Below are 18,278 nucleotides of genomic sequence, written 5' to 3'. Positions count from 1 at the left end.
CTTTTAAATTTCATTTTTGTTGCTGCAGGTAGCACCAGGTAACAGGGCTGTGGGGGTCTCCTAGCTCCAGCCACCATTTTACTTTCCCGCAGGGCTTTGGAGTGATGCTCTGTTGGGGTCATGTTGGGAAATCAAAATGGCGGCTCCTGGGCCCAACTATTATTTGTACCCAGCCACTCCGGGCGGCTTCCAGCACATACCGTAAAACCTTAAACACCGTAAAACTTTAAACCTTAAAAAACCTCCCTATACGGGGCTGCCTTCAGACGTTTACTAAATGTTATATTATTTAAAAAGGTAAAGGGACCCCTGACCATTAGGTCCAGTCATGGCCAACTCTGGGGTTGCGGTGCTCATCTCGCTTTATTGACCGAGGGAGCCAGTGTACAGCTTCCGGGTCATAGAATCATAGAATCATAGAATCATAGAGTTGGAAGAGACCACAAGGGCCATCGAGTCCAACCCCCTGCCAAGCAGGAAACACCATCAGAGCACTCCTGACATATGGTTGTCAAGCCTCTGCTTAAAGACCTCCAAAGAAGGAGACTCCACCACACTCCTTGGCAGCAAATTCCACTGTCAAACAGCTCTTACTGTCAGGAAGTTCTTCCTAAGGTTTAGGTGGAATCTTCTTTCTTGTAGTTTGGATCCATTGCTCCGTGTCCGCTTCTCTGGAGCAGCAGAAAACAACCTTTCTCCCTCCTCCATGTGACATCCCTTCATATATTTGAACATGGCTATCATATCACCCCTTAACCTCCTCTTCTCCAGGCTAAACATGCCCAGCTCCCTTAGCCGTTCCTCATAAGGCATCGTTTCCAGGCCTTTGACCATTTTGGTTGCCCTCCTCTGGACACGTTCCAGTTTGTCAGTGTCCTTCTTGAACTGTGGTGCCCAGAACTGGACACAGTACTCCAGGTGAGGTCTGACCAGAGCAGAATACAGTGGCACTATTACTTCCCTTGATCTAGATGCTATACTCCTATTGATGCAGCCCAGAATTGCATTGGCTTTTTTAGCTGCCGCGTCACACTGTTGGCTCATGTCAAGTTTGTGGTCAACCAAGACTCCTAGATCCTTTTCACATGTACTGCTCTCAAGCCAGGTGTCACCCATCTTGTATTTGTGCCTCTCAATTTTTTTGCCCAAGTGCAATACTTTACATTTCTCCCTGTTAAAATTCATCTTGTTTGTTTTGGCCCAGTTCTCTAATCTGTCAAGGTCGTTTTGAAGTGTGATCCTGTCCTCTGGGGTGTTAGCCACCCCTCCCAGTTTGGTGTCATCTGCAAATTTGATCAGGATGCCCTTGAGTCCATCCTCCAAGTCGTTGATAAAGATGTTGAATAAGACCGGGCCCAAGACAGAACCCTGTGGCACCCCATGTGGGGTGGTCATGTGGCCAGCGGGACTAAGCCGCTTCTGGCGAACCAGAGCAGCGCACGGAAACACCGTTTACCTTTCCGCTGGAGCGGTACCTATTTATCTACTTGTACTTTGACGTGCTTTCAAACTGCTAGGTTGGCAGGAGCAGGGACCGAGCAACGGGAGCTCACCCCGTCGCGGGGATTTGAACCACCGACCTTCCGATCAGCAAGTCCTAGGCTCTGTGGTTTAACCCACAGCGCCACCTGCATCATGGGGAGGCATTCCACAGGGTAGGGGCCACTACCGAGAACGCCCTGTTGTTGTTGTTGTTGATAATATTTGCATATCATCCTTCATCCGTAGATCTCAGGGCTGTTCACAGCATTAAAACACAAGCTAAAAAACACAAAATACATAATGAAAACTCGAACAGCCCTCCACCCGTACCAACGACACGTTTAAAACGGTATCGGATGTCAATCAGCCCAAGGCCTGGTTGAAAAGGAATGTTTTTGCACGGCACCTAAAGGTGTATAATGAAGGTGCTAGCCGAACCTCCCTGGGGGGAGCACTCCACAAATGGAGGGAGCCATTGGTCAACCCTAGCCACACATTGCATAGGGGCCCAAGACATTTTGCCGCCTGAGGCAGAGGGCAAGATGGCGTCTTCCCCCATCCCAGGCATTGAGGCTGCGGCAGCTGCTCCATTCTGCCCAGTGCTTGAGCCGGCCCTCCTGTGCCATAATTTGGATTAAACCGCCTGATCAGAGCGGGTAAGGGTGGGGCTGATAGGTGCTCCGACCCTCAGCCAGGGGTCGATCTAAATCAGCGTTCCCCAACCTGGCGCCCTCTATATATTTTGGACCACAACTCTCATGGCAAGTGGCCCTGCCGGCTGTGGCTGGTGGGAGTTTTAGTCTGAAATATCTGGGGAAGCTGATCTAGGCGGCCTCTGGGTTTTTCTCCCGTGCTTGCAATTCTGTGAAAGGAAAGCTGTGAGGAATTCACCTAGTACAACAACAACAACAGCAGTATGATTTAACCTCACGATAATTTAGTTAGGTTTCAGCTGCCAGTCCTTCTCACAGTTTATCTTGCTAACACAGGCACCCTTGACTGGTATTTTTCACAGAGCAGCGAGTTTGTGGGCTGAGTTTCAAGCGGAGGACTTCGCATCTAATTCTATTTTTATTTTTTAAAAAACCGTTCCTGAGATTTCTTCTCTGCCTTTCAGGGGCTTATGCCCCACTTGAGGCGGCTTACGTAAATTAAAATCGCCATCGCAGGGGGGGAAAAAAACATTTTCATAAAATGCACACAAAAGGCAAGCCTGGAAGATTAAAAGCAATCCTCAACGCAGACTTAAGAACAAGACGATGCTCTTCTCCAATTGGGACAGATCTGGGTCGGTTGCGAGGAGAGACGGATGGATATGTCCGTTCCGGTTCTCTCAGTTTCTCATTCTTCCAATCGTATATCTGGTTCTCCACGTTTCTGCAGCAATTTGCCAATTTTTTTTTTTTTTAAGAAAACGTAATGAAAATCCACCAGCATTTTTGTGCGAATTTCTCCTAATAAACCCATGCAGTTTTGACTAATTTTGCAAGCAATAAAGCACATTTGTGTGTGTTGTTTTTCTGTCAATATGTGTATTTTTACTCAGAGAGTCGGACTCGGAAAATGTAAAGATTAAAAAAGATCCAATATTTCAAGATATAAGGAAACACAGTTATATTAAGATATTAAAATTATGACAAAATCAAATTAAGACAGAGGGAAGGAATTTGCTGATAGAATATATGATCTGGAATACAGGGAAGGAAGGTCTGGGGAGGTCGGAGAAATAAGTTAATGCCAAGAATATAATGAGGATAAAAATTGTTTTTGGTTTTTATTTTTCTTTATTTGTATTTTTTGCTGTTTTGTGTTTGTGTGTGGTTGTATTTTTTATTTTTTTTGCTTTTGTTGTGCTGTGGTTTATTTTTTCTTGCTTTTGTCACCTTATACTTACTTTAAAACTTAATAAAAATAATTTTTTTTAAAAAAAGAGAGAGTCGGACTCGGGCCTGGGAGAGTCTCGGGTTCAAATTCCCCCACTTGGCCACAAAACTCACTTGGTGACCTGGGGGGGGGGGCTGCCTCTCTCAGCCCAACCTACCTCACAGGGTTGTTGTGGGGAGTAAATAAGGAAGGCGAGAGCCATGTGCGCTCCTTGGAGGAAAAAAGGGTGGGATATAAATGTAATAAACAATAATCGGCGCGTTTTTGTCAACATTGGATGGAGAATTTGGAGAGGTTTGCGAGGTTTGCCTTGGATCGCGAGCAGAATTTAATTTCTCCTTGTGCTACTCCGGGCAAGCCTGATCTGTGGGTTTGGCTGCCCCATGCCAGTGGTTGTGGGGCACCCAGGGAGGCTGCCCACTTGCCAAGATGGCTGCTCTCCCTCTCTGTCTCTCTCTTTCTCTCTCTCTCCTTTTCTCTGCATCTCCATTAGTCTTTGGCAGAGCAGGTGTGTCAAAACGCCCCCCTCGCCTCCGCAGCCTCTGGCTTATTAACGGATCACGAGGGGAACTTTTGTCTGTGCAAACATTAAACATCTTGTTTAAATATTAAGTGACCCCGCAGAGCATCCTTTGGAAAGGCAGGGCTGCGTCGGGTTTGTCTGGGAGGGGGCTGCAGGGTTAGGGGTCTGAGTTGCTGGGTAGGAAGGTTGGGGAGTGGCCGCCGAGACCACATAACACCTGAAAGACCTACACTGGCTCCCAGTATGTTTCCGAGCACAATTCAAAGTGTTGGTGCTGAACTTTAAAGCCCTAAACAGCCTCAAAGGCCCAGTAGACCTGAAGGAGCGTCTCCACCCCCATCGTTCTGCCCAGACACTGAGGTCCAGCTCCGAGGGCCTTCTGGCAGTTCCCTCGCTGCAAGAAGCCAAGTTACAGAGAACCAGGCAGATGGCCTTCTCGGTGGTGGCACCCGCCCTGTGGAACGCCCTCCCACCAGATGTCAAAGAGAACAACAACTGCCAGACTTTTAGAAGACATCTGAAGGCAGCCCTGTTTAGGGAAGCTTTTAATGTTTGATGCATTACTGTATTTTATTATTTTGTTGAAATCCACCCAGAGTGGCTGGGGAAGCCCAGCCAGATGGGCAGGTTATAAATAATAAATAATAATTATTATAATTATTATAATTATAATTATAATAATTAATTGGGGGACACCACTGGGCCCCCCAGGGACATGGGTGGTGCTGTGGGTTAACCACAGAGCCTAGGGCTTGCCGATCAGAAGGTTGGCGTTTCGAATGGGGTGAGCTCCCGTTGCTCAGTCCCTGCTCCTGCCAACCTAGCAGTTCGAAAGCACGTCAAGTGCAAGTAGATAAATAGGTACCGCTCCGGCGGGAAGGTAAACGGCGTTTCCGTGCGCTGCTCTGGTTCGCCAGAAGCGGCTTAGTCCTGCTGGCCACATGACCTGGAAGCTGTAGGCCGGCTCCCTCGGCCAATAAAGCGAGATGAGCGCCGCAACCCCAGAGTCGGCCACGACTGGACCTAACGGTCAGGGGTCCCTTTACCTTTACCTTTTACTGGACCCCCCACATCAGCTCTTTAATACCACAAAGTCTTGGGCGATGAAAGGAATTCAAAATGGCTCTTTTTGAAGCCTTGGCCCTGTCCCTGCACCCCAGTCAGGAGAAGTCTCCCATCTTTCACCTCCTCCGGTCTCTGTCCAAGGCCTCCTGAGCTTTCCCTTGCAGCTGGCCCATGAATTTATTATTTAACACCCATGCCACCAATCAGTATTCTCTGGGCGCCTCGCGGGAGGAAAACAGAAGCAGGCATCGTCATAAGTTGATAGCAAAACTCGGAAGGGAATAAAATGGCAGGGAAAAAACAACTGCAACCTGGCAGCCATCACCGCCGTTTCTAGCAATTAAAGACTTGGGGAAATGAATTTTTTAGAAAGGTATATTTGCCTGGCTCTGAAGAGATAGCCGAGTTAGAGATGCCCGGAAGCCCCGCAAGTGAGATGTTTCTGAGCAGTCTCCAAGGGCAGCCCCGCACACTGTACATTACAGCAGTCTGGCTGTAACCCATAACTACGGCTAATTTCTTTCTCTCTCTCTCTCCTGCCCCACAGCAACTTCAGATGGTACCAAGGAAGGGCTCGAGAACATGAAGGGCGGTGCCTGCCTCTCCAAAGGCATGAAAGTCGTCTTGAAAGTCGGGCAGCGTAAGTCGTCGGGGGGCGGGGAGAGAGAAGAATCCAGAAAGTGTATCTTTGTGGGAGAAGATCTGGGTGTGGGGAGGTGACCCCGATGGCCCTGGGAGGGGAATGGGGGTCCGTTGCACGAGAGCAGAGCATTCTGGGAGCCAGAACCTCTTCAGGAAGAGAGCGGGTTAGAATGGGGAATCCTGGGAATGAGGAGACACCGCCCCCCGTTCCCCGGGAGAAGGGTGGGGGAGAGTGCCAGGGCCAGCATTCGCCAATCTGGTGCCCTCCAGATGTTTTGGACCGCACGCTAGCTGGATGAATAACCATAGTTTAAAGGTCCCGAGCCCTAAGGAAGTCAGATTATCCTCCACCAGGGCCAGGGCCTTCTCAGTGATGGCTCCAACCTGGTGGAATGCTCTGTCCCAGGAGACCAGGGCCCTGCAGGATTTAACTTCTTTCTGCAGGGCCTGTAAGACAAAGCTATTCCGCCTGGCCTTTAATTTGAACTTAGCCTGATCTTTTATTCCCCTTCCTTCCCTCCCCCTCCCCTTTTATGAAGATTACCCGCTCTGGGATCCCACAGCTAATTCTCCCCTGGTCTCCTCGCTGGCCCAAATAGGACTAATTTAGCCAGCTAGCCCTGGTGGTCATCTAATGTTTATTGGACAGATTTTCCCCCTAAATTGATTTTTGAATTCTGAATTTATCGTTATTCACATTTTACACTGTTTTTTGTTGCATCGCTTAAGTGTTTTAAATTTGTTGTTAGCCGCCCTGAGCCAGGTTTTTGAACCGGGAAGGGCAGGGTATAAATAAAAAAATATTATTATTATTATTAATTATTAAAACATCTGAGCAGTGGCAGGTTGGCAAAGACTGACCTAGTGGCTGGCTTGTGCCCACCCCATTCAGTGCCACCGCTGCAACAGCCAGGACTCCTGGGGACTTGGGCCCGTTCCCTCTGCAAAACCCCTGGATTTCGGAACATGGCACTGGGCAGGCCCACAGCCCCTGCTGGAACTAGGATGAGCTCGTGACCCCCCCAGTAAATGGGAATGTGGGGTGGGGGCAGGAGTAGATTGGGGTGGGAGCAAGGAGGGGGAGTCAATTCTATGATCCTGAATGTCAGCCCCTCTTGCGTTCCCCTTCTTTTCTCCCAGCCCTGACTGTTTCTCACCCCCTGTCCTACCTGGGCAAATGTGCCCCTTGATGCCCACTTGTCGCTCAGCCCGCTTCTCACGGATCCTGCCCCTCAGATCGCACAAACGAGCAGAATAAATGTGAGGATTCCAGGGCGGCAGAAGGAGGATTTTGGAGCCCGGAGTCCTAACTTTGAACACCTCTTTGGCCACCAAGCTACCTGCCTGTGGCCTGGGGCTAAGCTTTCCTCTCTCTCTCAGCCCCTAAGCACGCCTCGCAGGGCCGTTGTGAGATCAAAAACAGAGAAGCGAAATGAATTTGGGGGCGAGGTTTTCTCAAGCAAACACACACACCCCCCAAATCTGGGAGGGTTTCGTTTGCTCGTTAACTTGATGTTTTAAACCACATCTTCCATTGCTCTCCAGCTGCTTAATAAAAATCTGAATTTTAAAATACCACAGTTCAGAAATTTGGTTTCGGGTTTATTCAGAAAAATAAATGCTGCCAGGCAACTCGTCAGCCCGCTCCCAAAAGGGAAAGAAGCTTAGATGAATAGGTTAAACTGCCCTCGTTTCTGAAGTTGTGGCGGGAAAGTGATTTAAATGTAGATTAAATTAAATCGGTGGGGATGCCCGAGACAGAACGTTGCCATGTACCAAGACTGGGATGCAGGGGAAGGCAGAACTAAAACAAAATTAGGTTGGGATGGGATTGGAAAGAATCTTCACTTTTGGAGGGAGAGGGAAGATAGAGGTCAGGGTCCGTCCTGTAGCCACGGAGGTTCCCGTAATGTCTGTCCACCTAGCACAGGTGGTTTTTTAAAAAGCCTTGTTATTGGCAAAAAAACCACAGGTGTGCTGGCTGTTTCTGGCAGCGGCTAGGCAGGTACTTCCACCTGGCTGCCTTCCTCGCCAGGTGTGAGCTCAGACTCCGCCCACAGGTGACCTCACCTGCTGCTGCGCATCAGTGTTGAGAGCACAACCTAGTGGTTCCTGTGTGGTACTGCAGGCTCCTTATTCCACACACACCCACGCCCTCCTGCTTTGCAAGATTAAAACCCCCAAGAGAATGTGAAGCCCTCCCCCCCACTTACTTTTAACTCTGGCAATTTGTAAATTATTTTTTTTTTGAGCTGCAGAGGCATGCAGGCACCCGAAGCACACAGAACTCCCTATGCTCCTTTTCCGCCTGGTTGCGGAATTCTGTGTGGCTCGGAAGCTGGCCTGCTTATTTATATATTTTATTTATTTGCTCAGTTTGTATACCGCCCTATACCCATCGATATCGGGGCAGTTCACAAAATAAAACTGCAATATTAAAAACACAACATACATAATCAAAACAAAGACAGCCCTAAAATCCGCCCCCCTTCTGCCCCAGAGTGGTGCCATAAAAGGAACCGAGCCTCAATTGTGTTTCCTAATTGCCACGCGAAAAGGGCAGGGAGGTGGCTGACATCTGACGAAATTGTTTCACTGTTTTTGGAGTCCGTGGGGATCGTTTCCTTGTTGTCGTTCATTTCATTCTTCTTGAGTTTGTGTGTTTTTGCTCTGTTTTTACCACGCCGCACTGCTAAAGAGCGCGTCGATTTTATTATTTTATTCTTGGGTTTGTGCGCTTGTGCTCTGTTTTTGCCGCTTCGCCCCCATAAATTGGGGGACTGAATGTGTCTGCCCCTACCTGGGTCTCTGCCCCACCCTCCCCCAGCTCCCACCCCCACTTGCCATCTCTCGGCCCTTCAGAACGTAAAAAGAGCTTGCTGGATCAGACCAGGGGCCCATCTGCTGGTACCCATTGCTGCCCCCCAAGTGCGGAGGACAGAGCATAGTCAATGTGGCTAGGAGCCATCGAGAGCCCTCTCCGCCCCCATGAATTTGCCTAGTCCTCTTTCCAGTCCTCATTCCAAGATGGCGGCTGCCGCCGCCTCTCCCCCCCGCGGGAACTGGGTTCCGTAGTTTTAACTGTGCGCCCTTGCCGCCCCCCAGATCCCAACACGGGCTCCAAAACCCCGAAGTCCGTTCCAGACACGCCTACCGAGAAGGAGAGAGGGACGTCTGGGGCAGCCGAGCCCAGCAAGGAGGTGAACCCAGGTATGCCCCGACCTTACAACTCCCTCTCTGCCCCCCAAGCGCAGCCACGAGAGGAGGGAGCCCCCCTGCACCAAAACCCTGGCTCACACACCCCACACGCCGCCCCATGTTTTCCCTCCACGTTTCTCACTCCCTAACCCCTCCCTCCCTCTTGCCCCAAGGCACAATAGCCCCAGTGCCCTCCTTTCCCAAGAGGCTCCCATGGACTTGAGGGTCCGGGGACCGAGATTTGGGGCAGCATCCTGCACTCCACAAATGCCTTCTCCCTTTGGTGTGTAGGATCCTGAGGCCTGGGCAGAGAAGGGCCTTTGCCCCAGAGTCCATTGTTAAGGGAAGAGAAGCCTGCAGCCTCCTGGCGACTAGGCGCAGGACCCAGGCGTCCGAGTTCCCAGAATCCCCTGCTTTAAGGCATTAGGCACCCTCCTCCCCCCACAAAAATCCAGCTCAAGATGGCAGGCGTCGTTGGCTGGGATGAGTTGTGGTCCAAAGCATGCGGGGGAAACCATTATTATTATTATTATTATTATTATTATTATTATTATTATTTTCATGGACTGGCTTACACAGATTGAAAGAAGGCAGAAAAAATGCAGAAATAAAAGATGAGGCATGACCCCCGATTCTGCTGCAATGGAATGAGATGGCTTCTCGTACCCCATTTCCGAGAGAACCCCGGAGTCCTGGCTCCCCAGAGTCCTGGCTCCTCCTCTTCCAACCTCTCCTGGCTCCCAGCTCTGCTCACATCTTCGAGGGGAGGGGGGAAGGAGACCAGGACAGGGGCCCCGTGGGTTAGCAGCGTTTGGGGCGGACCTCCTTCTCTGCTTCCCCCTTCTCCCCGGGATCAGTCCACGTCCGGCCCTGACAGGCCCAGACAGGGGGGTGGGGTGGGGGGACGACTGAAGACGAGGCTTTGCGGCGGGGGGGACTAGCTCCTTGCAAAGTGTCTTGTTCTGCCTGTCTTCCGTGTCGGGGACAGAACTGGGAGCCGGGAGAGGGGGCCCCCCGGGCTTGAGGTTTATTGATAGTGATGGCTGAAATGAACCCTGCCGAGCCGGGCTGGGGGGAGGTATCGAGGAGGCAATTAGCTCCATTAACCAGAGTCGACAGACACTAACGAGGACCTTGCCTCTCCAGGCAGGGCCCGCTTTGCTATTTGAGCGCCTCTCCGCCAACCAACAGGTTTCCAGTTATTCCTCCGCTCTCCGTATACCGAATCGGAGCATTATTATTATTATTGAAGAAGGTCCATTTCGGAAGTTGCAGGCTACTGCTTGAGCCAGGCAGAGTGGGGTAGCCACCCCCTGGATGGGTCATGCCAGCTAGGCCTGCCCCCTTGGTGCCCACTGTCCGTACAGCACAGATGCCCATGCGAGGGAGGCATAGCTGCATCCAGGAAGACCTCATTGAGAGCTAGAATCTTGTGCAGCCCAGAAGCCTTCCTGCATGCATGGTGCAGCTCTGCGCATGAAGGCTCTGGCCATCTTGTGTGGCCGCCAGGGAGGCGCATGGCTGCTTGGCGAGCCCTCGCCCCCTGCTCACACACCAGCCTTCCCCCACGCAAGTATAACCTCTGAATGGGGAAAGGAACAGGTCTGCCTTTCTTCCTAGAGCTGTAGAACCAGAAGCATAGCTGTCAACGTGTCCCTTTTTTTAAGGGAAATTCCCTTGTTCCGAATAGGATTCCTCGCAAGAAAAGGGAAAGGTTGACAGCTCTGACCAGAAGGGACCCGAAGAGTCATTCAGTCCAACCCCCTGCAATAACAACAACAACAATAATTTTATTGTGTTAATGCTTGGAAACGTACGTTTCCGGGCACAATTCAAAGTGTTGGTGCGGACCTTGAAAGCCCTAAACGGCCTCAAAGGCCCAGTAGACCTGAAGGAGCGTCTCCACCCCCATCGTTCTGCCCAGACACTGAGGTCCAGCTCCGAGGGCCTCCTGGCGGTTCCCTCATTGCGAGAAGTGAGGTTGCAGGGAACCAGGCAGAGGGCCTTCTTGGTGGTGGTGCCCGCCCTGTGGAACGCCCTCCCAGCAGATGTCAAGGAAATAAACAACTACAGTGGTACCTCGGGTTACATATACTTCAGGTTACACACTCTGCTAACCCAGAAATAGTGCTTCAGGTTAAGAACTTTGCTTCAGGATGAGAACAGAAATCGGGCTCCGGCGGCGCAGCAGCCCCATTAGCTAAAGTGGTGCTTCAGGTTAAGAACAGTTTCAGGTTAAGAACGGACCTCCGGAACGAATTAGGTACTTAACCTGAGGTACCACTGTATCTGAGTTTTAGAAGACATCTGAATGCAGCCCTGTTTAGGGAAGTTTTGAATGTTTTATTGTGTTTTTAATATCCTGTTGGAAGCCGCCCAGAGTGGCTGAGGAAACCCAGCCAGATGGGCAGGGTATAAATATATTATTATTATTATTATTATTATTATTATTATTGGACGTGGGTGGCGCTGGGGGTTAAAGCCTCAGCGCCTAGGGCTTGCCGATCGAAAGGTCGGCGGTTCGAATCCCCGCGGCGGGGTGCGCTCCCGTTGTTCGGTCCCAGCGCCTGCCAACCTAGCAGTTCGAAAGCACTCTCAGGTGCGAGTAGATAAATAGGGACCGCTTACTAGCGGGAAGGTAAACGGCGTTCCGTGTGCGGCTCTGGCTCGCCAGAGCAGCGATGTCACGCTGGCCACGTGACCCGGAAGTGTCTTCGGACAGCGCTGGCCCTTGGCCTCCTTAAGTGAGATGGGCGCACAACCCTAGAGTCTGGCAAGACTGGCCCGTACGGGCAGGGGTACCTTTACCTTTTATTATTATTATTATTATTATTATTATTATTATTAAGCAGGAATCGCATTCTGTGAGCGGCCCAAGATTTTCCAAAGGCTGCATGCGCCCCCCGCATTTAAGGCACATGACCTCCACCCAGGAGTCCTGGGCCCCGCTGTTCCCCTCTAGCAGAACTACAATTCCCAGCGCCAGTAGCAAACTACAGTTCCCAGGGTTCTTTGCGGGAACCCATGTCTTGTGCAAACATATGGGGTGTGCGCAGTCCAAGCTCCACCACACCCCCCCGCGCGGAGATCTTTTCACTGGGGCCAGGGGGGTGAACTTGGGGGAGAAGCCAGCCAGGCTGAGTCTCTCCCCCCCCCCCCCCCACGGCCTGGTTCACACCGAAGCGAGAGAAGCAGAGCTCCTTCTGCCTGTCTCGGCTGCAGGCAGGAAGTGGCTTAGGAAACATAACCCAAAAGAAACACTTTGGGTGAAACCGGCGAGGGGGGAAAGGCAAACAGTGTAACTCAAATCTCCTTTTCACAGGGGAAGAAAACGCCAGTTCGGAGGAGGAAATCAAGGGCTTTTTCCTGGATTGAACATGTCAGGGTGGGGTGGGGGTGAGCGAGGTGCTTGCTCGGCTCCCCCGCGGCGCTGGATCCTGTCCCTGCCCGAAATAGACTAAAAAGCTAGCTTGTCAGGAAAACAGGTCAGCCCAGACATCTCCTTGTCTTGCTAGATTTCTGCAAGCAGGGAGACTTCCCCCACGGAGGGGACCCGTCACCCTCCACTGTCAGCCTGACATGATATAATCCAGAGCACAGCTGGGGAATATGGGACGCGGGTGGCGCTGTGGGTTAAAGCCTCAGCGCCTAGGGCTTGCTGATCGAAAGGTCGGCGGTTTGAATCCCCGTGGCGGGGTGCGCTCCCGTTGTTCAGTCCCAGCGCCTGCCAACCTAGCAGTTCGAAAGCACTCCCGGGGGCAAGTAGATAAATAGGGACCGCTTACTAGCGGGAAGGTAAACGGCGTTTCCGTGTGCGGCTGTGGCTCGCCAGAGCAGCTTCGTCACGCTGGCCACGTGACCCGGAAGTGTCTTTGGACAGCGCTGGCCCCCGGCCTCTTTGAGTGAGATGGGCGCACAACCCTAGAGTCTGTCAAGACTGGCCCATACGGGCAGGGGTACCTTTACCTTTACCTTACAGCTGGGGAATATTTTCTTTTCTTTCTTTTTTTACAGATTTCCTTCTGGGTAGCCACCCATTGGCCACTTCCAGTGGTGGGCGGGGCCAGGGACAAAAGTAGGCGGAGCCATGGGTGCAGATGTTGTCTTTGCGCACTAGGCCAGCTTGCACAACTGCTCCGGCCCCATCTCTCCCCCCTGCTCAGATGAGCAAGGGGCATTTGCAGAGACCCAAAGACTCCTTCTGCAGGGTTGTGACCTAGAAACAACCTTTCACCCTCTTCTCTCGAATGTTTTACCTGCCTTATAAAAAAAAATAAGTAAAACTCTCACAATGTAAATTAAATTAAATTAAACCTTCCTGCATCGCAGCGGGTTGGACTAGATGACTCTCGCGGTCCCTTTCAACTTCTGTGATTCTAATTATAAAACCATCCGAACAGAATAGGCCTGTACAAATTCAGCTCCAGGGTCCCACGACCGGAAACACCTTAGCGGTCACAAAAGTAGATTTAGGGAAACGCGATCCGTTTGCCCACATTGGGCGCTGAGCCGAGGGAGCACAGATGTAGAACGGAAGAGGGAGGGGTGCTGAATTTTAGCGCCACGGAAATCTGAAAGCCCGAAGCCCGTCGGTGTCAGTCAGAGGAGAGACTCGAGAGTTGTGTCAACGCACCTCTGTCGGAAGGGAGGTCTGTGGTTTTGGGGCCGTCACAGAGAAGGCCCTCGACTGCAGGGATCGGTGCTGGCCACCCTTAATGTCAGTGAGGCCTCAGTCTGTGGGGCAGGCGATGCCATGGGCAAGCAGGGAGCCGTTTGCTTATACCAGGCAACCCCGAACTCGGCCCTCCAGCTGTTTTGGGACTACAACTCACATCATCCCTAGCTAACAGGACCAGTGGTCAGGGATGATGGGAATTGTAGTCCCAAAACAGCTGGAGGGCCGAGTTTGGGGGTGCCTGGCTTATACTGACACTTGGTTAACAAGCATCTCCCTAGAAACTCTTCTTCTTTTTCCCTCCTCCCCCCTCCCCCAAAAAACCAGGACCCCCAACCGGAAACGCCACCGGGAAGGTGGGAGGCGAGAACGGCCCGCTGCCCCAATCCAGCGTCCCGATCATCGCGGGGGCCGCCGGAGGGGCCGCCTTCGTCCTGCTGGTGGCGGCCGCCGTGACGGGCGCCCTCTGCTACCGGCGGCGCCGGGCCAAGCACAGCGAGTCCCACCACCCTCCGCTCTCGCTCAGCACCCTGACCAGCCCCAAGCGGGGGGGCGGCGGGGGCAACAACAACGGCTCGGAGCCCAGCGACATCATCATCCCGCTCCGGACTTCAGACAGCGCCTTCTGCCCCCACTACGAGAAGGTCAGCGGGGACTACGGCCACCCGGTCTACATCGTTCAGGAGATGCCCCCCCAGAGCCCTGCCAACATCTACTACAAAGTATGAGCGGGGGTGGGCACCACGGCTCCCTCCTGGCGGAGGCTGCGCCCCCCGGCCATCACCACCACACCCCCCAACGGCGGGGAGGAACCTCGGCACGGACCGGGGGGACGTTGCCGCCCCTCTCGACCGGCCTGGATACTGGGGTCCGTGCATAGCTGCGGGGACCCCCCTCTACGGCATTCAAGGGGGATTCCCGGGATTTGCACTTGGCCAGAGGGAAGGACCCTCCACCTTGCTCTCTCCTCCTCCTTCTCCTCCTCTCTCTCCGTGGATTTGGGCCTGGCACAGATGGACAGGCCGAGAGAATCGACCCCCTTTCCGCCAGGCGCCAGCGAGCTTAACAGAGACAAGACTCCCTCTCGCCCCACTTCTGGGTGCGAGGGGGGACGGACTGGGCTCGCACGTCGGCTGATTTCTTTCCAGATAGGGACACACACTCGCTCTCTCACACACAGACACACATCCCTCCGTTTCTCTCCTGCGGTGTGCCCCACAGTCCAGTTTCAATGGATCTCTCAACCCGTTCAACAAATAAAGGTGACTTAGGGCCCAATCGCACTTCCGTTTGCCCGGGGAAACCCAATCTTTGGCGCTGAATCAGAACAAACGGCAACCGGGTTTTCCGCAGGTGGCTGTTTGTTCCGATTTAGCAATAAAGCACGTTTTTTTTTCGGGGGAATGCAGTGAGGGAACGGCTTTTTAGGCAAAAGACGAGTGGAATTGTGGACGAGCCCTTACTTATAAACATCCACCCATCGGCCAAAATGAATGAAAAGTGGGGTGGTGTTTCTCTTTTTTTAAAAAAAAAAATCACGCACAAATTTCCTTGCACAATTTCAAATTCTTTTTGACAACATACTCAACGGTCGCTCTGTTGTGGTCAGATGGTTTTGGGGGAAGCAGCAACGGGTTAAGCATAATGTTGTTGCTGTCCCCCCCCCCCCCCCCCAGGGAAGACACCCTACCGAGACTTAATAGCTACCTTGCCATTCCCACCCCGGATATGTCCCTCAAAACTGACATTTCAAGTATTAAATCTGAGAATCTTGAAGGTTTGCAGGGTTTCGTCTGCCAAGTTACCTTTTGGCTCTGCAGAACCTGCCCTGTTCTTCTCGGCTTCTGTGAGGAGATAATTCAGCCGCAAACTCCATTACCCAACTGTCTCCCCGCCCAAGAAAAGCACGAGGCCAGGGCAGCGTTAGGGGAGCCATTGTGCCTATCCCATTTTGTTTTCCCCCATTTTAGGTTCTGCTAGGGAAAGAGTTGAGGCCCCCTTTCCCAGCCCGTATATGTTTTGGACTACAATTTCAGCCCATAAATAATAATAATAATAATTTATTATTTATACCCCGCTCATCTGGCTGGGCTTCCCCAGCCACTCTGGGCGGCTTCCAGCAAAATATTAAAATACAGTAATGCATCAAACATTAAAAGCTTCCCTAAACAGGGCTGCCTTCAGATGTCTTCTAAAAGTCTGGTAGTTGTTTATTTCTTTGACATCTGACAGGAGGGCGTTCCACAGGGCGGGTGCCACCACCGAGAAGGCCCTCTGCCTGGTTCCCTGTAACTTGGCTTCTCACAGCGAGGGAACCACCAGGAGGCCCTCGGAGCTGGACCTCAGTGTCCGGGCTGAACGATGGCAGTGGGTATCCTTCAGGGATACTGGGCCGTTTAGGACTTTCAAGGTCAGCACCAACACTTTGAATTGTGATCGGAAACGTACTGGGAGCCAATGTAGGTCTTTCAAGACCAGTGTTATGTGGTCCCGGCGGCCGCTCCCTGTCCCCAGTCTGGCTGCCACATTCTGGATTAATTGCAGTTTCCAGATCACCTTCAAAGGTAGCCCCACGTAGAGCGCATTGCAGTAGTCCAAGCGGGAGATAACCAGGGCATGCACCACTCTGGCAAGACAGTCTGTGGGCAGGGAGGGTCTCATCCTGCGTACCAGATGGAGCTGGCAGACAGCTGCCCTGGACACAGAATTGACCTGTGCTCAGCGGTGAGTCCAAAATGACTCCCAGGCTGCGTACCTGGTCCTTCAGGGGCACAGTTGCCCCATTCAGGACCAGGGAGTCCCCCACACCCGCCTGCCTCCTTGCAGCTGAGTCAGGCCAGTACCCCTTCTAGCCCAGCTTCCTATCTTCACAGGGACCAACCGGGGGCCTCAAGTGGGAGCCGAGTTCAAGAGCAGACCTCTCCCCTCCTGTAGTTTCCCGCAACTGATACCCAGAAGCACTGCTGAGAGCACAGCCATCCTGGCTAGGAGCCAACAATAATAGCCTTACACCTCCATGAATTTGCCTAAAGCTCTTTTAAAGCCATCTAGGTTGGTTGCTGTCACTGCCTCCTGTGGCAGGGAGTTCCACAGTTCGACCGTGTCTGAAGAAGGGACTGAAGCAGGGAACCTTCCTTCCCTTTCTGACACACACCCCTCACATACATCTCCCCCCCCCCACCCAAAAGAAACCCCATGCTCATCCCCTTGGCCATTAACCCCATACACTTCTGCAGATCACAAAAAAATGAAGGAGGCCATTTCTCTGCCGGGGGTCAGAGAGACGCTGGCGGAATCCACGGATCGGACTGGGGATTACTCGGAAAGTGGACCGGTTGCTTAGCCGTCCGGCGGCCGTTTTGTTAAGCTTTTTCGTTGTTTAGTTGTTAGAAGAAGAAAAGTCACACAAAATGGCCACCCTTCCCCATCTGAGATGACGACTGGGCAGGGCGGCGGTTGGGGGGGGGGGAAGGTTGGGGGGCTGTTCTCTGAGGGTCTTCGCCGTTGCCCCCATTTGGGGAGGAGACTGAAAGACTGGTCCCCCCCCTAACCCTCCACGGCCAACATCTGGCTGGCCTTCAGAACCCGCGTATTTTGTGTGTGTGGAGATTTTTTCACGGGGCTCCGAGAGAGGAGGGACTTTTGTGTGTGTTGGACTTGGGGATTGTGGTCGGGGCCTTTCCTGCCCTTGGCAGGGGAACGGAACGAAACAAAAAAAAGAAAAATGTGGTCTTTTTTCAGCTTTAACAGAGGTGGTTGTTTTTTTTATCTGAGAGTTTCTTAGCTTTGTCGGTGGAATTTTACTGTTGGACATTGTTGATTATAGAAGTTCTTGTGCAGCTGGGCTTTTGGACTCTTCTGTGCTTATTTCCGTCCGAAACACCCAGAGAAACCCACCCCCCAAAAAAGCCAGACGATTGCTGGAGGTTGCATGTCGACAGCCATAACATCGGGGCGTTAAAGGGGGGGGCGTGACATATTTCTGGAGGTGTCAACGGTTGGGGGGAGGAAATGGATTGTGACTAATGTGCCACACGAGGGGCACAAAAAAACCCACACGGCTGCCCACCCTGCTATCGGCAATCCTGCATCTCGCAGCCACCCGAAATATGGTCATCGGCACGTCGTGGTTTCACGTGTTTTCCGCAGGGGGTTCATACGTGCCCCGAATCCACCCAGTGGGAGGAAAAAGCCCCCCACAACCCAAAATGCGGAGAAAACAGGGCGGGTTTTCAGTTATCTGACGTCACTCTGTACGCGCTCAGAGGCCAAGGGCCAGAAAGCAGCCTTCCTAGCAGGCTCGGGGCTAGGAAAAGGTAAAGGGACCCCTGACCATTAGGTCCAGTCGTGACCGACTATGGGGTTGCGGCGCTCATCTTGCTTTACTGGCCGAGGGAGCCGGTGTACAGCTTCCGGGTCATGTGGCCAGCATGACTAAGCCGCTTCTGGCGAACCAGAGCAGCGCATGAAAACGCCGTTTACCTTCCCGCCAGAGTGATACCTATTTATCTACTTGCACTTTTGACGTGCTTTGGAACTGCTAGGTTGGCAGGAGCAGGGACCGAGCAACGGGAGCTCACCCCATCACGGGGATTCGAACCGCCGACCTTCTGATCAGCAAGTCTGAGGCTCTGTGGTTTAACCCGCAGCTCCACCCGCGTCCCATCGCTCGGGGCTAGTGGGGGAATAAATTCTCAAGGCAGAAGACTTCCAGTGAAGTAAACTGGGGGTAGGAGTTGGCCTCGTATCCTGTTAACCCCCCGCCGTACCCCAAAACTGGCTCATCCTATAAATGGGAGCCAGCCGTTC

General features: G+C 52.4%; 1 protein-coding gene across 1 annotated transcript in view; it reads left to right on the top strand.

Annotated features, from left to right (window-relative positions):
• The window catches only part of EFNB3 (ephrin B3), a 31,633-nt gene extending 14,320 nt beyond the window's left edge, over nt 1–17,313 (top strand). The window contains exons 3-5 of the mRNA XM_083410796.1: nt 5,502–5,594; nt 8,702–8,806; nt 13,797–17,313. Coding sequence (XP_083266922.1) covers nt 5,502–5,594; nt 8,702–8,806; nt 13,797–14,197 — 599 coding nt within the window. The 3' untranslated portion in view covers nt 14,198–17,313. The remainder of the gene's footprint in view (nt 1–5,501; nt 5,595–8,701; nt 8,807–13,796) is intronic.
• Nucleotides 17,314–18,278: the final 965 nt, after the last annotated feature.

This window comes from Podarcis tiliguerta (genome assembly GCF_965153285.1).
Source record: "Podarcis tiliguerta genome assembly, chromosome: 13".
Lineage (NCBI taxonomy): Eukaryota > Metazoa > Chordata > Lepidosauria > Squamata > Lacertidae > Podarcis > Podarcis tiliguerta.
The sequence above is the reverse complement of the archived record's forward strand: the minus strand, read 5'-3'. Positions and strand labels throughout refer to the sequence as shown.